Source organism: Solanum verrucosum, unplaced genomic scaffold (genome assembly GCF_900185275.1).
Source record: "Solanum verrucosum unplaced genomic scaffold, falcon-dt-bn FXZP01000267.1, whole genome shotgun sequence".
Taxonomy (NCBI): domain Eukaryota; kingdom Viridiplantae; phylum Streptophyta; class Magnoliopsida; order Solanales; family Solanaceae; genus Solanum; species Solanum verrucosum.
The window spans coordinates 585,749-610,364 of record NW_026019869.1 but is presented as its reverse complement, the minus strand read 5'-3'; the positions used below and the strand labels follow the sequence as shown (position 1 = coordinate 610,364).

Below are 24,616 nucleotides of genomic sequence, written 5' to 3'. Positions count from 1 at the left end.
AAAGCTAAAATAAAAATTAAATGATTTTAGTCACTATTTCCCCCTTTTTGATTTCTAACCCCGCTCCTAAATAAAAATAATTTTGTATTCAGAAAGACTCAAATTCGAGACATCTAATTAAAAATAAAGAAATATTTATCCTTTTACCACATTTTTTTTTGGTTGATTTTAATGACTAGTTTCTATAGGTGGAGACTGGAGTGGTAGGTAGTATTAAAATAGTAGTACAAAATATCTTAGAAGGCGGAACACGGAACTAGGATAAGAATTTGAAAAAAAAAAAAAAAAAAAAAAAAAAGAAGAAGATAAAAGGTAAACCAATCCAAGAAGTAACAAAGTTAAATTCAACGCTTCTCCTTTCCCTCGTGTTGCAAACTTGCAATAAACCCAGCAAGGTCTGCATTTGTTCGTCCTTGACGGCGACGGTTAGCCGGAGATTTCTACGTACTACGTTTCCGTGATAGGTGTTTCATTCGTCAGATGGAAGTAGAAGGACAAGAATTGAAGAAAAGGAAGCAACTTGGCGAAGATTCAATGCACACTTCTAGGGATTATTGGCGATCTCGCAACGGACCTCGCAAGTTTTTCGACCGTTATAGCGTACCTAAAGGTTTACTTCCTTGCTCTTAAATTCAGTTCACAGTACGAGTTCACATTTGCCTTCGATTAGTTTTGTCAATTTTACTCACTGTGAACCATCAGTCTGTCGGCCAATTGCAGGTTTAGTATTGCAATCAGGTTGCTTGAAAGGAACTAGAGATAGTATATATAACTAGAAAAAAATAGAGAACAGTTTACAACTAGTCTTTATATTGTTAGGGTATATAACTTAATCCTTCCCCAATATAACTTTCTAGTTGATTGCCAACCTAGAGGAAGTCTTGATTCTCTCTAAATCGTGTAGTCAGAGGGCTGAACTCAGTAAGGCAAAGACAAAATATGGACAGTTCCTCAATATACAGGATGCAGTAGTAAGGCTAAGGCTCAGTGGTTGAGAGATGCTCATAAAAAATTAAAGGAAAAAGAAGAAACCTCTGTATGCCAAAGATTCTGGATGAGGAGGGGCAATGGAGAGAAGGGGGAGAGGAAGTTGCAAAGGCTGCAATTGACTACTTCTAGAGAACTTTTAATATTGACTCAAAATTTGGAAACCTGACTTGCATCGAGTATATACAAGCTAGAGAATCTGATGAAGATAATGCTATGCTCATGGCAAAACCAACTAAGGAGGAAACAAAAGTTAGTGAGATTGATATTGACCCAACAAGTGCAGCAGGACCAGATGGGTTAAATGCTTTATTCTATCAGAAGTGTTGGCCAATAATTGCTGATAATGTACATAATGCTGTGACTGCTTTCTTCTCGGGTGCCAACATTCCTAGGTTCTTCTTACATACATGTCTTGTACGTTGCCAAAGGTTGAGTTCCCTCAACAGTTATCTGGCTTGCGGCCTATTAGCTTACGTAATGTTTCTAGTAAGATTTTCTCCAAGATCCTTTATAGTACATTAGCTCTGGTCTTGCCTAAGATCATTTCTGTGAATCGGTCTGGATTTTGTAAAGGTTAGACAAATTTCTGAAAACATTTTGTTTGCCCAAGAGATTATCAACGACTTTGATAAGGAGCAAAAAGGTGGGAATTCAGTGATGAAGTTTGTCATGGCCAAGGTCTATGACAGTGTGACTTGGCCCTTTTTGAGCCAAGTAGTGAGAAGATTGGGTTTTTCAGAAGCATGGTACAAATGGTACAAAAGCTTTCAGCCAAGTAATGAGGAGATTGGGTTTTTCAGAAGCATGGGTACAAATGGTGTTGAGACACATCTCATGCAACTGGTATTCTATCATTGTAAATGATCTGAGGAATGGCTTCTTTAGTCTACTAATGGACTAAGATAGGGTGATACAGGTCCTCCTTCCCTTTTTGTGATAAGTGCTGAGTTCCTCTTAACTATGCTGAATAAATTGCTGACTAAGAAAGGCTTTGCTTCCTTTTTAATGCATATGAAAGGACCTTTAATCAACCACCTCTTCTTCGCAAATGATATGATTTTGTTTGCTAGTGGTAAATTTGGAACAATAAAGCTAATCATGAATACCTTGGAGCTGTATGAGTCCACCTCTAATCAGATGATAAACAAGGATAAAAGCTGCTTTGTGGTGCCTTCATTGATCTCACCAAGAAGAGTGGAGAGAAATGCTTGGCTAATTGGTATGCAACATAATGAGTTGCCTTAATTGTATCTAGATTTCCCTCTATGTGTTGGAAGGCAACAAGTATCTTACTTTAGTGTCCTGATTAGCAATATTATTGGGGAAGTTAGGGGGTGGCAATCTAGGCTCATGTATCTCGGTGGTAGGGCAATCTTGATCAGACATATTTTGTTGGCAATGCCTGTGCACTTGCTAGCCTCTACATCCACCAAAATAGGTTCTTGCATAAATGGAGAAAATTTGAATAATTTCTTTTGGGGATCTATTGAAGGGAAAGATAAACATCATTGGGCCTCTTGGGACCAAGATATGTTATTTCAGAAGGTGGAGTAATTTTTAGAAGGTTAAGGGATGTCTATAAGGTTTCCCTTGCTATGATCCGGTGGAACCTCAAAACAAAAAGGTCCTTATGGGGTGATTTTTTAAAGTCCAAATACTTCAGGTGGCCTCATTCTCTGACTAAACAATTGACTAGTGATGTGTCCCAGAGTTGGAGAGCCATTTGCAAGATTAGGTATGAGGTGTAGCAACATTTACACTTGTTGGGTGGTAAAGGATATATCTCATTTTGGTTTGACAATTAGAGCACATTTGGGCCTTTGATCAGTCACCTACCATATGGTATCAGGCCTGGACACATTAAATTGAATGAGATTTGGCAGGTGGAAATATGGCATGAGCCACTTATTGGTGTGCATTGACCAGGATCACTATGGAATAGGCTACATAGCATGAATGTTGTGTTTTCATTCTGGAAAAGCAGACAAACCAGTATGGACAACCAATAGTAGGGGCAATATTTCTACATCCTCTTCTTGGCACATTTTTTTGTTTGAAAAAGTTAACTGGTATTATAAACATAGAAGTACACCAATAGTGAACTCTTGTAGTAATTACATCAAAAGTATAGAGGGTTTACCAAAAAGAAACTAAGCACCTATCTCCCTCATAAACTATCTAAGAAATAGGGTGATGTCCCCTGGAACCTTGGGAATAGAATGGATACACCAAAAGTAAAAGGTCACTAAACAATTCATTTTAATGCTTTGGAAAGGGATGCTCTTGTTCTCAAAACATCTTTGATTTCTCTCACTCCATATTGTCCACCAGATGCAGGCAGGGACAATCTTCCATCTCTCCTTGTGTCCTGACTGACTTCCATCTCTATTCCAGCATGCTAGGACTTCTGCAGTATTTCTAGGCATGGTCCATGTGATACCTCTTCGGTTAATGAAATATTTCCATAGCTTCTCAGTCACTTTACAATGCAAAAAAAGATGGTTTATTGTCTTTGTCTCAGATTCACACAAAAAACATCTGGAGCATAAGTCCTTTCCTCTTTTCATTAAGTTATCCTGAGTCAGAACAGATTGTCTTGCAACAAGCCATGTGAAGTAAGCGACCTTATGTGGTATTTTCCCTTTCCAGATCATCTTCCAAGGCCACAACTCCTTTGTTTCAGTTGAAGTGTCTAGTAATTTGTAGGCTGATTTCACCTTGAACTTGCCGTCTTTCTCCAGCTTCCATGTCAATTTGTCTTCCTCACAAGTGAGGTTCTTGGCTTGTTCCAAGGTATTATAGAACTGAGTCATTCTCTCCACTTCCCAGTCATTGAGGAACCTTCTAAAAATCAGGTTCCATCCTTGTTCATTTCTGACTTCTACAATTGTAGCCATTTTCTGCTGATTGAGGATATAAATGTCTGGGAACTGCTGTCTCAAAGGTGTTTGTCCCATCCATGTATCATTCCAGAACAAAGTTTTCTTCCCATTTCCCACATTAATCACAGAGTTGTTCCAAATTCTTGGCCATTGATTTCTAATAGTTCTCCATAGACCCACACCATAAGGAGTATTGACCTCCTTAGTAGTCCATGATCCTTCCTTTCCATATCTGGCAAAGATAGTGTCCTTCCATAAACTTTGGTCATCTGTTGCTAGTCTCCAGAGCCATTTTAGCAGAAGGCTCTTATTGTGGGCTTTCAAATTCTTAATTCCCAGACCTCCCTCTTTTTTGTTGGAAATAACAGCATCCCACTTGACCAAGTGAAATTTCTTGACCCCTTCCCCATTACCTTGCCAAAGAAAATTTCTTCTAATTGTGTCCAGCCTCTAAATGATCTTCCCAGGCATAGGAAAAAGGGATATCATATAGGTTGGCATGGCATCAAGAACACTGTTGATAAGTGTGACTCTACCACCTGAGGATAAGTATTGACTTTTCCAGTTAACCAACTTCCTTTCACATTTTTCTACCACAGAGTTCCAGATGCTCAAAGATTTACTCTTTGCTCCCAAAGGCATGCCAAGATAGGTGGTGGGAAGTTCCCCTATCTTGCCACCTAAAATGTTTGCCAGGAGGCTGATCTGCGGTACTTCATTCACAGGATAAATAAAGCTCTTTCCCCAATTGATATGGAGTCTAGATATTGCTTCAAACATAATGAAAATAGCCCTTAAGTGTTTCAGTTGTTCACTTTCTGCATCACAAAATACTAATGTGTCATCAGCATATTGTAGATGGGAGATAGACACTCCCAGTGAATCCCCTGACTCACTTTGAAGCCCTTAATTTTGTTATTAACCTGAGCAAACTTCAGCATATCACTTAGACCTCCCATAGCTAGGATGAAAAGAAAAGGAGAAAGGGGGTCTCCTTGTCTCAATCCTCTCTCAGAGGAAAAGAAGCCAGATGGTGAGCCATTGATCAAAACAGAGAACTTCACTGTGGTCATACAAAATCTCATCCATTTTATCCAGGTGTTGCCAAACCCCATCCTCCTGAGTGTGCTCCACAAAAATTCCCAGTTCAAGTGATTATAAGCTTTCTCTATGTCTAGCTTGCAAAGAATTCCTGGGACTTTGGATATGGTTCTCACATCTACACATTCATTGGCCACCAGAATGGCATCCATAATTTGCCTACCCTTTATGAAGGCCATTTGTTGTTCATCTACTAACTTTGGCATAACCCTCTTGAGTCTTTCTGTTAGGATCTTTGAGATGATTTTGTAGAAGCTCCCAATTAGGCTAATTGGCCTAAAATCTTTCAATTCAGATGCTCCCACTTTCTTAGGAATCAGGGCTATAAAAGTGGCATTAAAACTTTTCTCAAAATAGCCCTGATCATGGAAATTCTGGATGGCAGCTACCACTTCCTCCTTAATCACTTCCCAGCACTGTATGTAAAAGGCCATTGAGAAACCATCAGGGCCTGGTGCTTTATCCCCTGCACATGAGAACACACTGTTTTTGATTTCCTGTTCTTCAAATTGGCCTTGCAATGCAATATTGTCCTCTTCATTGATCATGGATTGAAATCTAGGATTGAATTGAGGTCTCCATACTTCTGCCTCCCTGTATAGTTCCTGGTAGAATCTAATTATTCCATCTTTGATCCCAACTGGTTCAGTAACATTAGCTCCATTTATGGTCAATTTGTCAATGTTGTTGTACCTCTTGTGACAATTAGCAATCCTATGGAAATATTTTGAGTTCCTGTCCCCTTCCTTGAGCCAAAGGGCCCTAGATCTTTGCCTCCAAGCCACTTCCTCCCTCTTTGCAATTTCCTTCAACTCCACTGTCAATACTGCTCTCAAGTAGGACTCATCTTCAGATAAAGTTCTCTGATCTTGAATCAAATCTAGATCAGCTAGTTGGTTGAGAGTGCACTGTTTCTGTATACCAAGATTGCCATGAAGTGTTTTGCTCCATTCTTTCAGCTTGATTTTCAGTAGTTTCAACTTACAAGCTAGTATATAGTCTGGTCTTCCCACGTAAGTTACATAATTCCACCAATCTTTAATTCTTTCATTGAAGTCTTGAGTTTTTAGCCACCAGTTCTCAAACTTGAAATAAGATGTTTGTTTCTCCAAGTTACCACATTCCAACAACAATGGATTATGGTCAGATGTAACTCTAGGTAGGATTGATTGATTAATCTTCCTAAAGGAAACTTCCCATTCCTCGGAAATCAAAAATTTGTCTAGTCTTGCTGCAATATCTTGTCTGTCCCCTTTCCTCCATGTGAAAATACCACCTTCCAGTGGTAAATCTTGTAGTTCCATATCCTCGATAAAATCTGAGAAATCCTCCATCGCCTTATTCAATCTCTTGCAGTTCTTCTTTTCTGATGGGTACCTTACTACATTGAAATCCCCAGCCACCACCCAAGGTCCACTAAACAGACTCCTTACTGCCCCCAATTCTCCCCATACTTCTTCTCTTTTGTCTCTACTGTTTGGAGCATAGACACTAGATAGATGCCATTCAAAAACCCGAGTTTTCCCTGTGAACTTACATGTGATACAGTAAGCCCCTACTTCACAAACTTCACCCTCCCAGATACTGCTATCCCATAAGATAATGATGCCCCCTCTTGTTCCACGTGCCTCTAATTGTGCATATTTGACCCTCCTATTTGCCCTAATCTCTTTTACCACCCCACTTATATCTCCATTAATTTTTGATTCCTGAAAACAATACACGTCTGCCCTCCAATTATTCATCATGTTTTTGATCAGTAGCCTCTTCCTTGGATCATTGAGGCCCCTTACATTCCATGAAACTATGTTAACTTTCATTTAAAACATCTATGAAACAACCCCCCTACTTCTTGTACCATAGCTCACGAAGTTACTAGCTGGTTCCAGATTCTTGAGTTCTCTTGGGATCTTTTCTGTTGGAGTCGTAGGAACTATGGCTCCAGCCATCTTCTCAATTGCTTCCCTCTTGTCAATTGTCCTCGTAGGAACTATGGCTCCAGCCATCTTCTCAATTGCTTCCCTCTTGTCAATTGTCCCTCCTTTACTCTGTCTTAGTTGACTAAGCATATATTTGGGAAACTAAATTTGGATACAAGATGGGAAAGCTTAAAGAGTCTTATTGGTTCTCCTATGGAAACTAGAATGTACAGGTTGGTGAAGTGGGCTAAGCCACAACCATTGTTTGTTAAGGTTAACAGTAATGGTAGCTGCATTGATGGGAACTGTGGAGCAGGTGGAGTCATCAGGGACTACAATGGGAGGTTCATCATGGAATTGGTACAAGTAATTGGGTTGAAGGGAGAGTTGTGTTGGTTGGTTTACAACATTGTGCTGTGCAAGGCATACACAAAATCATTGAGAGGCTATCTGAGAACCATTGGTGAAGGCAACAAATGAAGAATCTCAGACACCATGAAGGTTGCTAGACCTGGTGGACAAGACTAAGGAGATAATAGTGGAGAGAGGGGTCATAGTACAACATTGTTATAGGGAAGCTATTAAGGTGGCTGACAAATTAGCCTTTCTCAGCTGGATGCATAAAAAAATTGATTTTCACAACATATTTAGGAATGTCAAGGTCAGTAAGGGGTCTATTGCAATTAGATAGATTGGAGATGGCGTCATTTTGGGTGCGACAAAAGAAAGCAACAAAGATTCAAATATTCAATTTGATCCCCCTTTAGTTGCTTGAGTATGTGGTTTTGTTAGGAACTAGAATGTCTTTGTGAATGATATAGAGTTGGGGTTGTCAAACTCTCATTAGTTATAGGAAGGGTAAGGTTCCCATGCCCTCTCTTTCTCATATGTACTGCTGTTTCATTGATGATATGAAAAAAGCAAAATGTTTTAACTTGAATTTTTTTTTAAAAATATAACTTTCTGGATGATTGCCAAGTATTTCAAAAGTTAGGTTGTGGAATTCAAGTCTTGTATTCCAAGTACTTCATTTTCGGAAGTGCATTTTATGGCACTTCAGTAATTTAGCATCCATACCCCACAAGCATAATAGAGATTGGATATTGTCTTTTTATGTGATCCATCCATTGCAACTTAGCTTCCACTGATATATAAAGATGCTCAATTCAGATGAACACCCTAAGCTAGATCTTGAAAAGGCTTATGACCATGTAAGTAGGTAGTTCCGTGATTTCATTATGCAGAAGATGAGCTTTGGGGAGAAATGGAGAAAGTGGCCAAATTTTTGTATCTTAGTGCGTTAACTCAGTGAGGGTGGATGGTAACTCATGAATTTTTAACAGTTTGAGGGGTTGAGGCAAAGGGATCCTATATCACCTATGCTCTTTATTTTGGTGTTGAAGGCTTTGAGTAGGATGATGGATATAGTTGTTTTGGGAGGGCACGTTAAGGGGTTCAATGATGCGGTTGGAGGTGGTGTGTTCTTAAACTATTTTTCACATTTTGTTTGCGGATGACACCCTAGTTTTTGTGATGTAGATGGGATCAAATGGAATTTCTACGTGAAGTTTAATTTGGTTTCAATCAATGTGGGCCTTAAATTAATCTCGGAAAATTTGAGACCAATTACCGTTGGTGAGGTCAACATTGATTTGCTCGCTTAGGTTTTGCATTGGCGGTAGCGGCTCCTTGTACTACCTATTTGGGTTTACCCTTAGGGGCCTTGAATAAGTACATTAATGTTGGAATTTGGTACTTTAGAGAGAAGAGGCTTGTAGGTTGACAAAAGAGGTATTTTTCCAAAGGCGAAAAAGAAGTGCTTATTAAGAACACTTTATCGAGGCACCCTAGAGTGTGGCCTAGTGGTCAATGAAGAGGTTGAGAACATTGAGGTCTCATGTTCAAAACTCAAACTCAAACTCAATGGAGATAAAAAAACACTAGGTGATTCTTCCCTTCTGTCCTAGCCTTTGTGGACAGAGTTACCTGGTGCTGGTTGCTGGTGGGAGTTGGTAGGTATCCCGTGGAATTAGTCGAGGTGCACGAAAGCGGTTCCGGACACCATGGTCATAAAAAAGTAGAATACTTTATCGAGCATCTTCACTTATTTTATGTCTTTGTTCCATGCCTACCCCACTGTTGTAGAAAAATTGAACAAACTATTTTTTTTTTTTTTTTGGATTCGGCGAATGAGGCAAGGAGGTATCATTTGGTACGGTGAGAGATCGTGACAACTCCTAAGGGTTGGTAGTAAAAAATCTGAGGGCTTTTAACAAAGTTTTGTTGGGAAAATGATTGTGGAGATTTGGGGTGGAGTTCCAAACCTTATGGAGAGGGCTTTTAACAAATTTTTGTTTTTGAAATGGTTGTGGAGATTTAGGGTCGAGTTTCAAATAAATATGGGATGATGGAAGGGGGTTGGAGAACTAATGATATCCACATCGACTTTTGGGTCTGAAGCGTGGAGGAATATCATGGAGGGATGAGTGTGTTCTTATTGTAACGTTTCTTTCAGTGAGGGGACATGAGACAAATTAGTTTATGCCTTTTTGGGGAAATAAATAATGTGGACACATGTTGCTAAAAGAGGAGTTTCCAATCATTTCTAAGGTTCATGTCAAAGGGGGAGGGACATGGAGGCGGTAGTCTAGTATATAAGGAGGACACAAGGGGAAGAAATGTTTTGGGATTTGAGGATTAAGGGAGATTTCCCGGATTGGGAGGTGAAGGCGCATGAGGTTTTTCTTGTGAAGTCCATTTGGATTTCTAAGGTGCTGAGGAAGGTGTGCTTTTTCACATGGTTAACTGTTAGAGGGCGATCTTGGCGGCATTGAACCTTAGGAAAAGAAATATTAACCGACGTTACTTGTGCAAGGAGACGAGTGAATATCTTGACCATTTTCTTCTACATTGCAGCATGGCCACGATGTTATGGAATATGTTTAGCTGGTTGGTATGTCTTGGACAATGCCAAGATATGTGAAAGACATGTTGTTTTGCTGGGAAGCTGGAAGATGCAGAAAGATGTGCAGGGCATGGAATGTAGTTCCTATGGCTTTGATGTGGATCTCTTAGAGAGAGAGAAACAAGAGGGGCTTTTAAGGGGTAGAATTGAGGTTTTGGCGGTTAAGGAGTATCTCCGATCCCTTATTTATTTTTGGTGCATCCATATATTTCCGGGTTGTATAGAGGATTGGGTGTGTTTTAGAGACCATATATATTTGTAGGTTCTTTACTTTTTGGTATACTTCTTGTATATGGTTGATTTTGGCCTTGTGATTAATGAAATATTTACCAAAAAAGCTCTTTGCTTCGAGAACTAAAGACATTATTCATTAGTTTACTTCTGATCACGTTTAGTTTGTGTCTTAACTCCTCCAGCTTAAAATTTGCTTCTCTGAGTAACCTGTTACTGATAGGTAATTACGTAGCCTCAAAAGTTTGAGTGGATTTAAGTGCACATTGATAGCGTAAAAGGTTTTATAATGTAGTTTTTTTCATTAACATGTAAAACGCTTTTATATTATAGTTTTGCAGTATAGCTTAATCACCCAAAGGGTGTGCCCTAGTGATTAATAAAGTGGGTTGAAAATCATGAGGTTTCAGGGTCAACTCCTAGAGGACATTAAAAGACTGGTGATTTCTTCCATTTGTCCAAACCTTGGTGGACGGAGTTACCTTGTACCTATATTGGTGAGAGGTAGCAGGTACCCGTGGGCTGTGGAATTAGTTGGGGTGCATAAGCTAGCCCGACACCATGGTTTTTAAATAAAATATCATTTAACCAATTGTAGTAGGTTATTTTACTTTCTTTCTAGGTTTTACGGTTACCTGCAGTTGTAAACAACATGATAGCTTATGACCATCCAGTATTTACGATTTGATAGTTTTACTTTCTTTCTAGTTGTAAATAAAAGGTGTTCCACTATTGGCGGGCCAAAACTAAATACCCATCTGATAACCTCGTCCCTTTTTCCTTCCATGTCTTTTTATGCGAGCTGTTTTGGTTCTAAGACCTGAAGGGGTGTACTAGGTTCTTCAATTTTATCTTCAGTCATCTGATTGTTTCCACCAGCATGCATGTCCAATAACTTATTACTGTGTGATAAGCTGGATGTCTTGATGTGCATAAGCTGTCATCTTGTTTTGTTCCATGAATGTTTGCATTTTCTTAGTGTTTACTTTAGAAGAGAAACATCTTTTCCATTCACATAAATCTTTCCTTAACGTTATCCTGATAAGAGTGTTTTTTACAGGTTGGTTATATTGCCCTCCATATGGTGATAATATAGGTCTTATTATCCCATCAAAAGTGCCTCTAAGTGAGTCATTCAACAAGAACATCCCTCCTGGAGAAAGTTACACCCCAAAAGAAGTAATCGACAGGCAAAGATGTTTAGGGAGAGAAGTAAGTGGTGTGGTGACAAGATTTTCTTCTGGTTATCACATTTACTAATTGGTTCATCTCTTCCTCCCCACCCTTGACGCTTACAAATAAGGTTAACTTGGTGATAATTGTCTTGATACTATCTGTGCTGATTTATTGGATAACCGAGATCTTTCTGCACCAATGGTCTCCTTAATTATCATCTGAAGAGTCATTGCAAAATTGTTCTCTCTTCCGTCTCTCTCTTATTTCTTATGCTCTTCTAATGTTTCCCTTTTGTTGCCTTTTGTTTTAGTCATGCGTAATTAGTCACCTTTTGTTTCTGAGTTGGTTAATTCATGAGAAATTCAAACTGTTTACTATGAGCTTTTTTGGTTTTTCTTTTTAATATTTTGGGGGCAGGAGGGGGAGGGGAGCTCATATGTTTTTTGCCAACTCACTATCTCCTATAGGGATTGACAGTAACCATTTGACATATCTATTGAAAGTTAAGTAATAATCATTAAACAGAATTATCCAAAAGATAAAAGAAAAACCTTTTCATCAGAAAGAAAAACCCTTCGCTGGATCCAGTAGTTTTTGAGTCAAGTCTTGTGAGTTCTTAAAATAGTTTGTTCATAAAAGGAGTTGGCTGTTGTATAAGTGAAAAGTGAAAGAAAGTATTTTCAAAAGAAAGAAATTGGAAGGAAGTTACCTGCACGTATGGGGACCTGTGCATTTTTATACAACCAAAAGATTTTGGAGGACCTTACGTCTCTGAGTTTATAGGACAAGTAGATATGTGTTCACTGTTGTCATTCAGATAGATATGGCTCAAAAATGGTGGCTGCTGAGACTCCTGCCTATTTATTTGTTAGTTCTGGTAGTGAAGCACTGAAGCTAGAATATTCTGTTTGTGTGTGAATTGACTACTTGTAGAAGTCTTACATAAGAATGTACATCTACGTTTGTAGCACGTGATGTGTGGGTTAGGAGCATGTCACAAGTTCAAACCCTTCCACTGGCAAAGACATGGTATTTAAGTGGATAAGGGTAGAGGCAAGCCTATTATCCACTGTTTTTATGAACTGTGTGCCACTGGTATGTGGGGATTTTTCGGTTAGAAGAAAAAAAGGAATGTGCATTCATATGAGATTTTCTTTGTGTCATCATCTCTTAATCTTGCCCACAGCTAATCTTCTTACTAGTTGGATTTTCAATGTTTGTCCCATATATTTGATTATCAGCTAAGCTGTCTTCCATGTCTGTCGTTACTAACTCATTGCAGATAGGACTGGTGGTTGATTTGACAAACACTGACCGTTACTACCCAGAATCGGATTGGACCAGTCACGGTATTAGACATGTTAAGGTAAGAAAGAACAGTTCTATATATCCTATTCGATCTCATGGTTAATTGGCCAGTTGTATGCTATGTGTTCATCCAGATTCGATGCCCGGGGCAGGACTCTGTACCTGATGCCGAGTCCGTAGATAGATTTATTTCTGAGGTAATTTTCCTTTCTGCTGTCACATGCATGCCATCTATCTTTCGTCATGCTCTGCATATCTGGAAAGGGTGTGTATGGCAGTGTGATAAATACTTTTTACTTTTCCGAGATTTTCATCTTCAGAACTTATATTGATTGCAGGTTGTGCAATTGACATCTCAAGAATCTCAAGCAAGTAAGTATGCTGTTGTCCACTGCACTCATGGTCACAACCGAACAGGCTATATGATTGTACATTTTCTCGTACGTAATCAGTCAGTTAGTGTTAATGAGGTTAGTAGTCTTATTTATTTTACACCAAATCTTGCTCTTCTTAAAATTTCAACATAATCTTGAAAATTTGTGTCTTATCTTCAGGCAATAGCAACGTTTGCCCAAGCACGCCCTCCTGGAATTTATAGACGGAAGTATGTTGAAGCGTTATATGACTTCTATTTTCAATCAAAGCCTGAGCTTCTTGTTTGTCCCGAAACTCCCGAATGGAAGAGAGACTCTGATCAAGATAATGAAGTTGTTGCTCCTTCTGTAAGTAGTTCTTTTGAGATTATTTGGTGAACACTTGCTGCATTGATATTTGAAAATTCTCATAGGTTCAACAGCGGAGCACTTAGTGCACTATTTTGAATTGATGAAAGATTGCTGTTTGTCTTCAAATACTACAGGAAGTTGACAGCAAAACAAGCATCACTATTTGTCTTTCACTCCGTATCTGCCAAGTTTTGCAGGAACATGAACTCTATGCTTCCCATTTTTTTGTTTAAGGCTGTGAGAAATATGGCATGGAAGGAAGATATGAAGAATGTATGTCCGGATTATTATCCCAAGATAGTGGGTGTTTTAATAGTACACACACCTATTCTAAACTAGGAAAGAATCAAGACTATATAATTACGACTAAACAATAGTTTCCTAATTGATATAACTAATATTCTCAACACTTCCCCTCAAGTTGTTCCATTCCAGTTGATTACCAAGCTTGTTACAAATGTAACTAATCCATAGACCTGTAAGGGACTGAGTGAACACAGCAAACAACTTATTCTTAGAATTTATGCAATGCAATTATTTTGAATACAACAAACTAAACAATAAATAAGAAATAATCTGAACATCACTAATCCCATCATAACTAATCTAACATAACTTGTATTCAAACCAAACGACTCCTTAAGGTTTAGGATGATTCTCCACAAATGAGCTGTGTATTGACAATGTAGAAATAGATGGATGACTGTCTCAACTGTTTTTTACATGGGAAGCATCTTCAGAATAATGTCATACCTCTACTCATCAAGTTGTCCACGGTTAAAATGGCCTCCTTTGCTACAAAAATTGGTACCTAGTGGAGAACTTTTATCCTCCAAATTTCCTTCCATGACAAGTTTATTATCTGGTCGTTGGACTGGTTTATAATTTTGTAGGCAGCAATGACCTTAAGTTTGCCTTTGGAGTTACTCTGGCACCACAAAAGATCTTCACCAGCTTGAACCCCACGAAATTGATCAACTTCGCTGAAGAAATCAGCCACTCGTTGAACCTTCTAACATTGAAATGTCTTCTAAAATTCAAGCTCCACCCGTCAGATATCCACATGTCAGCTATAGTTTTTTGTTAGTGAAGGACTAGGTTGAAGATATCTAGAAAAACCAGTTCCAGGATACCAACCTCATGCCACTTATCCTTTCAAAATCTGGTTCTGTTTCCATTTGCCACTTTGATTCTTCATTGAGTTTTCAACTCACTCCAGAGGGATCTAGTAGACCTCCATAGGCCGACTCCACATGGAGTCACCTCCTTTGTCATCCAGCTATCCTCTTGTTCATATTTGGCTTTAATCACTCTTCCCTACCGTATGCGGTTTTCTTTGGTGAACTTCCACAACCACTTCATCCTTTTTTTTTTTTTTTCAAAATGGTAATGGTGTATTCTTCAACATTAAGGAGATGCTGGTGACCTGTAAACAGAGGGGAACAAAAGAAGAGAAAAAAAAATATTTACAAGGGTCCTTATAATTCTACAATTTGTTCTGTAACCTCTAAACCTTTCTCTTTACACCAAAAATAAAAGGATGCAATACAATCCCATCTAACCTTCTGAATGGAATTGGACCTATCTTCAAAATTTCTACTATTTCTTTCTTTCCATACTGTCCACCAAATGCAATGTGGAATTATCCTCCACCATGCCTTTTGACTCTTGCTCCCCCCTCTTCTTATCCAACAACTCAACAAATCTGCAGTATGCTCGGGCATGGTCCAGTTTGTTTTTGTGAGACTAAGGAAGATGGCCCAAATTTGTGTTGTAAAGTTGCAATGCAAGAATAGATGCTGGTTGGTCTCTGCTGCGTTCCCGCATAATGAACACCAAGATACTATAATCTTTCCTTTTCTCCTCAGCACTTCATGTGTCAGGCAAGCCCTTCTAGCAACCAACCATGTAAAGCATTTTATCTTACCAACCATGTAAAGCATTTTATCTTAGTTGGTGCTAAGGGGTTCTCCATACCTTTCTCCACAAACTCTGCTTAGAGTTGCGTTGCTGTGGACTTTCCATTTTGTATGCTCTGCTAACCGTGAAAGCCCCATCTTTACTATGTTTCCATCTCAAAGAATCAGGAGCATTGGTGATGCCAGGGAATTTTTCTAATAGCTCTAGCAATTTGGCCACTCTCTCCACTTCCCAGTCATTCAAAAACCTTCTAAAGATTAGATCCCACCCTTGTGCTGTCCAACATTCATTGATATTTGCATCAGGATTACTACATAGTAAGAACAGATCTGGAAAGGATTCTTTTAGAGGAATCTGTTTGTTCCACGCATCTGTCCAAAACTTAGTTCTCCTGCCATTTCCCACTTCAATGTACATATTTGCTTCAAGTTTTTGCCATAAGTTTCTGATAGTTCTCCAGACCTCCACCCCATAGGCATCAACACTAACATTACAACCACTTCATCCTTAAGAGCTTTACTTTGAATCTTGAAGTTTTTGATACCCAGGCCACCCATTTTTTTGCATAGATGATTGAGTTCCACTTGACCAAATGGTAGCCTTTCCTCTCTTTATCACCATGCCATAGGAAGTTCCTCCTGATGCTATCCTACGTCTTGATGACCCCTGCTGGAATGGGAAACAAGGACATCTATAAACATAAACTACCAAATAAATGTACCGATTTGGAGTGACATGTCGATATGATAGTAAAAGATCAACCTTATTTCTAGTCATACCCAACTGTTGAATAACTATGCTAGACTTACCTAACCACGCTCAACAAGATTGTTTAAACCCATATAGGGACCATCACAATTGTCCTATAAGACCACTAGACTCCCCTTGAGCAACAAACTAGGTGGTTGGTTCATATATACTTCATGTATTGCCATGGAAAAAAACAATCTCGATGTCCAACTGATAAAGAGGCCAAATGACAAACAACCAGAACAATGAAATTTTAGCCAAGAGAGAATGTGTCAATGTTATAAAAGCACACAAAATTTGAGTATAACCTTTGGCCACTTGACACGCCTAAAGTTGACCAATGTTACCGTGCGACCAACTTTATAGTAGATTTACATGAAGTTTGAGGAATAAGTTCCCAAGTACTACTAGAGTGTAAAATATCTCCTCAATCATAGACTTTGTCTTTGTACTGGAGGAGAGAGGGTTTCACCTGTAGACTTAGGGATACTAATAGAAGACAAAGATGAGACAAAAACATAATGATTATAGACGATAACACCTCAAACCAACATAATTGGGCTTAGGATTAAGAGTGGAGCGAAAGCCTTTCCCTAGGGCAATTATAGGAATAGGAGAAGACAAGTCTACTACAGACACATGATCTGATTCAGTGCGTGGATCATCTGGAACTAATGTGAAGAACTTGTGATGATGATAACTCAAGAGAGGTGGAGCTGGAAAATTGGTGGAGGAGATGAAGGAGAAGTACTCGTAGGTGGTGGTATTGATGAAGAAGGGATACTATAGGATTCCTAAGCAAATTTGTTGGATTTAGTAGAAACCTAAAATTTGTAATAAATTATTGTAAAACTGATGCTTTTTGAAAAAATCATGGTTTCATTTTGTGTAAACTCTTGTTACTTCCTTGAAGGAAAAAAATGCTTTATCTGTTAATCATTCACCTTGTATCAATGATTGTATGACTTGAATTGGTTTTCTCGTTGTTCAGCTGATAGTACACTTTTAATTTGATCTGGTTAAGTAAAATATAGTTTGCCTATTAAACAGTATGCAGTATTTGCTCAACAATCAGGATTTATGTATTATGTACCTATTGTTTTCTTCCCTTTTTATCCCCCATCTTTATTCAAAATGCCAGAACCTCGTTATTGCAGGGGAATCTTGCAAGAACAGATGCTGTGTCAGATGCAGATTTTAAGGGCGAATGTATCCCATTCGCTGAGGTTCAGAGGATGAGGAACTTCTGCTATCTAGTGCTTAATTTGCATGTACAGGTTCCAGTTATTAAAAAGTTCATTTTTTGAGAATAGTAACGGTGTATTATATCCGAAAACAGTACTAGTTACAATTGGAACTCTATAATGCTCCTATTACATTTAAGGACATCAATTATAGAAATAGTGTCATTAGAGTAGAACTGATTATACCAAAATAAAGCAGTAAGATGAAGTTCAACTTAATCTTTTGCACATCATTCTCTATGGCCTCATAGCAGTGGCGTGCATATCCAAGATCTCCGTGAAGGGGTTCAAAGTATAAAGTAGTAAATATGTACAAAATACATGATGAAAAGCAGAGTGAGACGGAAAAGAAAAATATTAATCTAACCCACTAAATTTAAAGTATCTTATCGATGTCGTGTTTAGGTTCTTTCTACTTTTACCTTTCTCCATTGAGTTTTTTTTTAAAAAAAAATTCTTGTGCTCTTTTTTTGTTGTTGGTTTTGCAGTGTTCTACTTTATGTTTTTTGAAAAGAATTAGAAAAAATGAATTTTTGTCCATTCAATCATATGTTACTATAAAAACCACCAAGATTTTTTAAAATGGGGCAAGGATTGAATTACTAATTATAATGCATATTTAGAAGATAAATAAATGGTGTCATCATTTTTTAATTCAATCTAGGTTAGTCATTTGTAAAAAAGAAAAATGATCAATAAATCAAATAAGATTAATTTAGTTTCCATCTCTTTAGAATTAAATTGAAAAAAGAATAGGAAAGAATTACTATAAAATTAAAGAAAAAAAATCAATTAAATAGATTTTGTTAAAAAATATTCACGACTTATAAATTTCTTTGTTTGATTAAATTTAATTTACTTTGTTTTATATAAATAATTTTTCTAACTCAATTTAAAATTTAATAATAATTCATCATTTCTTCAACTTAGTACATGGAAAGAGAGCTATGTAGAAACAAAATGAGCAATATAAATAAGAAGAATAAAAGGTAAAATTACAAAGAATGTGGCTAGTAAATTTAAACAAAAACAAATTGAGAAAAAAGAAATAGCATAAAAAGAAAAGTAATAAAAAAAGAAGAAGAATAAAGCTTCATAGGAATCTGAGCCCAGAACTTAAGTCCATATCAGCTTTATTCAAAGCAAAAAAACTTAAGCCCATCTCAGCCTTATTCAAGCAAAAAAAGTAGCAAAAAATAATGCACACAGCGAGAATCGAACACAAACCTTTCAGTAGATAATGCACCCCCTTAACCACTGCGCTATCCTTTCCTTTAGTGTTGAGGGGGTTCAGTTTAATAGATATACATATAAAACCAGAATTTAACCTTGCATATACAGAGTAATTTTTCGACGAAGGGGGTTCGGGTGAACCCCCTTCGCTCCACGTAGCTTTGCCCCTGCCTCATAGCACCTGGAATTTCTCTCCTATTCAAAAGTTCATTTTTCATGGCACATCATCTCTATTTTAATTTATTTAACTATATCTTTTATGAATTGGAAAGCTCTTGTTCACTCGTACTCATGGAAAATTTACCTTACCTGTGGCATCAATTTTGATTTGAACTTTCTTCCACATATTTACCCCAAGTCCCAGATGAAACAAATTGCGTACACACTACATAAAAAATGATCATTAGCGACAATTAATTAATGACAATAGCTTAATTGCCACTAAATGTATATTTTTTGAGGCAATTAACATTCTTTGTAAATGTCCCTAAAACCTATAGTGACATTGGATCTATGGCAATCTAAGTTGCTCAGGCTCGGGTGCGGGTGTCCAATACGGGTGAGGATCTAGAGGTCGGATCCTTCATGGGCTAATTTTTAAGATTCGGGGATATGGATCCACGTATGGATAAGGGTGCGCGGGGATTCACTTAAAAATAATTAAAAAATTAAAAATAGAATTATAAAACCTAGATTATGAGATATTATTGGAAAACTTGAGGAGAATCCTGGAAGGAGATTAAAGGAAAATGAATGACATAGAAATTTCTATAAAAGGTATTCCATTTCCTTCGATTTACCTTAGCTTTTGTATTGATTATAGGAATCATTAAAATTGTCCAAACTTTCCCATCAATTTTGGTTAAAGTACCCAAAATCCGTTGGCCAAATTGGACACGGATCCCACACCCACACCCACACCCATGTCGTGTCGACACGGGTTCGGCACCAAAAGTGAAGAGCCCGAGTAACTTAGATGGCAAATAACTAATGCCGGTAGAGGTTTTATCACTCTTTGTTAGTGTGTATATTTATTGCCGCTAAAAACTGTTTTTGTTGTAGTGACATTTCCTGAATGATAGTCATGTTCTTGCTTTGCACTGTCCAAGTGTTATCCTGTTTTCTTTAGGTGGTTGATTTGCGCTTGATTTAATGTTTATTATTATTTCTTTTGGTGCATGATCCTTAGGCCACGAGAAATACCCAAATTCCAGGATCACACCCGGTCTCTCTCGACAGGTTGACTATAAATTCTTCTTTTTTGGATATTTTTTTTACATGAGACTAATTTGAAAGGAACCTGTCTCTTATACCTGAGTTCTACAATACTTTACAGCAGCTTGAAATAGCCAAACATTGTACTCCAAAAAGTTACATGACAAAATTTAGGATTTTATGACCTTTTCCTTTCTGATTGAATATCATCTTCATGCAAAGAGCAGCCTTTTATAGAATCTCATTATTAAGAATTTTAAAGCATCTCTTGAAGTACAAATATTGCATGCATTGAAAAGATCTGGAAAGTTTTTCATTAACTGGAAGAGTGATCTACAGCTGTCTGTAAGCGTTGGGAGGATTGGCTAGTAATTTCAGCTGCATGTGCCTATCACAAACAATGTGCATGCTTTATATAATGTTGAAGCATAGGTCAGGGTTTTTTATTAATTGCACTGGGAAAGGGATATTTTGAGCACTGTTACAACAAACACCAAACCTAGTGTAATGCCACAATTGGGGTCTAGGGAGGCCGAGAAGTACGCAAACCTTACCCCACCTTTGTGGGGTAGAGAGGCATTGAAAATTATTTTTCATTTTTGGTTCTTTGTTCTCATAATATATTTAAGATTTTAAGTGGCAAATAGCAAGTGTCTTAGTGTTATAATTTTTTTGCCTTTTGAGCACAATAACATTATTTCTTATTAAGAAAATGTACATTTATGTCTGGAGTAGATAATTAGATTTCCAGGATACTGAAAGCATAATTTTGGATTTGTGTCAAAACAGTATTCACGCATATCTTGATTTCATTTTCTGGAACTGTGTTGCTTTGCTTCAAATTGTAGGGACAAATTGCATCTTCTAAGCCAGCAACTCTACCATGTCACTTGGAGTGCTGGGGTGCCACGATGCATGATGCTAATAGACAAGGAGGATTGTTATTTGATTGATCCACAGTTCTATTTCAGGAAGGTCCAGTTGCGATTTCCTCGCAAACATATCTATGAGGTAGTTTGTCCATAGAGGACCTCTTGTACGCCATCATGAGGAATACTAGTTCTGCAGCTTTACGATTTCAGTCTTTTTCTGCTGTAGAAGATTTACGAGTTTCCTGTAGGGTAGAGCTGACATTACTCATTGCTGCACGTTACTTGATGGTGAATTGATTACTGAGACTGAGCCTGAGACACAAGTGAAGAAGACTATTTACCTCATCTATGATATGATGGCATTTAATGAATCCTCTGTTACAGAGGTATGTCTTGGCTTACATATTTATCAGCCAAAATGACTTGAATTAACTTTTTGTGATTTATATTTGGCTTACCTTTTCATTCAAGGATGAGATGTAGATTTGGATGGTAATGTGGCCACAATTAACATTTCCAAAAGAGTGTAGAATAATAGTTGCTTCTTAGGTTAAATTTGTCTTTTTTGTGAATGTCATGAGGACCATCAATCCTCAGACTTCTGCAGTCAATCATTCTAGAATACAGGTTTACTGGAGTAGTTTTATGAAATTAGATATGTGGACTATTCTTTCATGAGTATTTTCATCTTTCCCTTCAGTTATGTACAGATTTGCCTTCTGTGGCAAGCTCCGTACCATTTTCTTTCGACAGTCGGCACTTTGGCATATATTATAATTTTAATTTGATTGGGTTTTCCTGAAAAATTGCTTATTTTATGAATTCTGCATCCAAATACTTTTGCAGCTACCTTTCCATCATCGATTAAGGCTAATTGAAGAAGAGGTGATCCGTCCCCGAAACTTTGAACGTGATTTTTTATCCACGTGTGTAAATCCGTACCACCACTATGGCCTGGAACCATTTGAAGTATGTATGATCTCAATAAAGGATCTCTAATTTCTGTAAGTTTATGATCCTTTCTGGATTGATGATTGTTTTGTGGATGTCAGGTGAGGAGGAAGGATTTCTATTTGCTATCTGCAGCTTCTATGCTCATAAAAGATACAATGCCAAGTCTTCCACATTCATCTGATGGGCTTATCTTTCAGGTTCTGTGGGATCTACTTGTGTCTGTTTAATATTGACGATCAAGTTTGTCATATCAAGATCATATAGATATAAATTAAAGAAATATTGGCACAACCTTATCAGAAGTGTCCATAGTATTCCAGCTTTCTTTTGTATCTCATTTAGATATCAGTACATTTAGAATTGTGCTAGTGAGCTCTGCAATTTCATTCATCCAAGAATGAGGACAGTGAGAGACAAAGGGACATTAGGCTGGAATTTGATAGATTAAGCTCGTCATTTGGCCTGGGAAGATCTGTTTAGCAGCAGCTTTCTGTTACTTTAGCTAATATAATTCAATTTAATGAACTGAATGGAGTCAGTAATAATATTGGAGATCAAGAACTTCCATTGACAGAGATTTAGCTCATTAGAACTGCTCTGTGTGTGTGTGTGTGTGTGTTAAGTCAATTCAGATAGGGTGCTACTTAAAACAATTTTTCAAGGACAGAAGCTGGAATGCAGAACTTGACTTTTATGCAAAGAAGCTGAATCTCGATTACATGAAAATTCTAAGATAGCAAAGAAAAGAAAGAGAACCGTTTGTGGTTTTGAATGGAATAATGAATAGAGAAACCGAAAGAGAATCAAGATCTAAAGAAGGAATAGGAACCTGTTAAGATGCGGAGCTAAAGAAAAAGGGACAGAAATAGTAAGAGAGTGATATTTTGAAGAAAAATAGGATGGAATGATTTCTTCTGCAAATGCACTCAAGTGATTCACTCTCATAGGTCTTATTTGACAGAACTAATTTTGTCCACCAAAATTAAGTGTAATTACCCTCAATTACATGCTCCTTGCTGTAATTACCTTTACTTACATGCTTGTTGCCCCCTCTTTAGGTGTCTGTGTGTGCGTGTTTTTGGTTATAATGTAAAGTTGTTGGGACCAGCAACTCACTTTGTTATGGTCGGTACATTCCGAAGCTAATATAATATTTTGTACATCAAATTTCTTGCAACTTTGCATAACTGGATTCTGGCTCCTGATAGTTTACAATACAGGCCTGGAATGCAACTTATGCGCCCCGGGATCATGATGGACGTTTGAAATGGAAATATCCTGGAACAAATACTGTTGATTTTCTATTTGAGGTGGTTATATTTTCTGTCATATTTAGATCTCAAACTGTTGTATATTGTAAATGTATATATGCTTGAGCCTTTCTCTGTCTGCACATTAATAGTAGGAGATAACATCACATAATGGTTGTGATAACTTTAGTACCTGGGTAATCTGATTAACAAGTTGGCATTGGCAGGTGGGAGTTGATGGTAGTAGTTTGCTTTATCTGCAAGAACACGGAAACAAGAAACTAATTGAAGGTTGCAGAGTGATGTTTAAAGGTTTGATTATCTTCTCTTTCTCCTTTCCCTGAACTCAATCTCCGAGGAGTTTCCAGTAGTAAAAAGATCTCTGCATTTCTGTCCTTTATTTTCAAGGCCCGTTTGTTCCAGCTGGCAGTAAGAATATGAAGATTTATCCCTTGAATTCTATTAGGAAATGCTTAGCAGATTTTGTTGCTTAGATAATATGGCTGCCACCTAAGTTTGGTCTGATTGGTACTTTCTCCTGCAGATGGAACTGATTTATCGTTGTACTCTGGTAGAATAATCGAGTGTTCCTGGAACTCTCATGAAGATGCTTGGATCTTTGTGCAGATCCAAACAGACAAATCAAACCCAGATTATATTAGTGTCTACGAGGAGGTTTGTCATATAGCAATATCATCCTTCATTTACAGCTTTTCCAACTATTATTGACTTAAGAAACATCTTATGGACAGGCAAAGCACAACATAGAGGGCACTCTTACAGAGGATACCTTGTTAGATGAGATAGATATAGTCGCAGGTCTACCTGTATACTCTGACTGGGCAAATCGTCACAGTGGAACTTTTAGAAATGTCTGGAGAAGGCAGTGAGGAATTTGCTGCGATATGTTTGTTCCCCAATACATCTTCTCTTTTTCACCATTGAGGGTTGGAGTTGAGAGACGGAGGAGGAGGTTATAGTCTAGTTAAAAATGACTGCAGGTTCTTTGTAGTCGTTATTCATCATTCAGGCTTATTTTTCTTGTCAAATTCTGATTTGCCAAGTTGAAAGAGTGACTATATAGGGATCTTATCTCTGCCCCCATTGAGGGATTGAGTTGAGAGGCAAAGGAGGAGGTTATAGTCTAATTAACAATGACTGCAGGTTCTTTGCAGTCGTCATTCATCATTCAGGGGTACAAGTATTGGGCATTAAATTTTTGTTTGCTCAGTCCATCAGAGCTCTGGGAATGTCAAGGAAAATATCAAATAAGAGGTCTAAGTGGTGATTGGAAAATTTTCTAGGAAAGGTAAGCGCGAAATAGTAATATGTTCTGATTGTTCTTTTCTTTCAAATTTAGTGTTCAAAGTAGAGCCTTGTTGTGATTTTGTGTATCTACTGTAAGATGTGGTAAATGGACATATGTAGGAGCTATGATCTTGAAATGAAATATTAACTCTTCTTGTTTTGTGTCCTCACAATCTGGTAGCCTAGATTATTCAGGCGCAGGGATGCTATTGATAGCAAAACAGCATGTTTTTATTTCTTATGGAATCACTGAAGTTACTATAAGACCAAACCTAGTAACCTATATTGATCCATATGATGACATGTTGAAAACAGAGCTGAGAAATTGAAGGTTCTCATGTTGGTACACATCAACAACAATTGAAGTTCTCGAGCTCACCCTGGAAACATATATATGAGGTGGTTTAATAGTATGCGTGCTAACTTGATGGAGGTACTACTTTGATGCCTAAATTGGTCATTTTTGTGAAGTGCTTAATTAATCTTAATTTATATACACCAACATTCTAGATAGTTTTTACGTTTTACTGTAATTTGACCGATTATTTACCCTATTTCATGTTTCCGTGTCAT

At 37.6% G+C, this 24,616-nt stretch overlaps 1 protein-coding gene across 4 annotated transcripts; it reads left to right on the top strand.

The window, feature by feature from the left end:
• The first annotated feature begins 360 nt into the window (after window positions 1–360).
• Window positions 361–24,163, top strand: LOC125818811 (uncharacterized). 4 transcript variants are annotated; one of them, XR_007442421.1, is made up of 17 exons: window positions 361–610; window positions 11,149–11,300; window positions 12,547–12,630; window positions 12,707–12,769; window positions 12,911–13,042; window positions 13,127–13,294; window positions 17,125–17,244; window positions 19,634–19,683; window positions 20,508–20,670; window positions 20,780–20,917; window positions 21,378–21,500; window positions 21,584–21,682; window positions 22,706–22,795; window positions 22,963–23,047; window positions 23,280–23,410; window positions 23,488–23,736; window positions 23,900–24,163. XR_007442421.1 is itself a non-coding variant. In XM_049498341.1 (16 exons), exons 1-16 carry the CDS (start codon window positions 481–483, stop codon window positions 23,623–23,625), a joined length of 1,860 nt encoding a protein of 619 aa, XP_049354298.1. In that variant the 5' UTR covers window positions 361–480; the 3' UTR covers window positions 23,626–23,793. The 4 variants fall into 4 exon arrangements, 3 of the variants coding, with proteins under 3 accessions (XP_049354298.1, XP_049354288.1, XP_049354303.1); XM_049498341.1 differs by lacking the exon at window positions 23,900–24,163 and having other exon boundaries at window positions 17,125–17,238; window positions 23,488–23,793; XM_049498331.1 differs by lacking the exon at window positions 23,900–24,163 and having other exon boundaries at window positions 23,488–23,793.
• The last annotated feature ends 453 nt before the right edge of the window (window positions 24,164–24,616 follow it).

Coding starts and splice junctions, on each gene's coding strand:
- LOC125818811 (XM_049498331.1), top strand. CDS start 481: ATGGAAGTAGAAGGACAAGAATTGAAGAAAAGGAAGCAACTTGGCGAA. Junction 611..11,148: donor CCGTTATAGCGTACCTAAAG/GTTTACTTCCTT, acceptor TGTTTTTTACAG/GTTGGTTATATTGCCCTCCA. Junction 23,411..23,487: donor ATATTAGTGTCTACGAGGAG/GTTTGTCATATA, acceptor TCTTATGGACAG/GCAAAGCACAACATAGAGGG.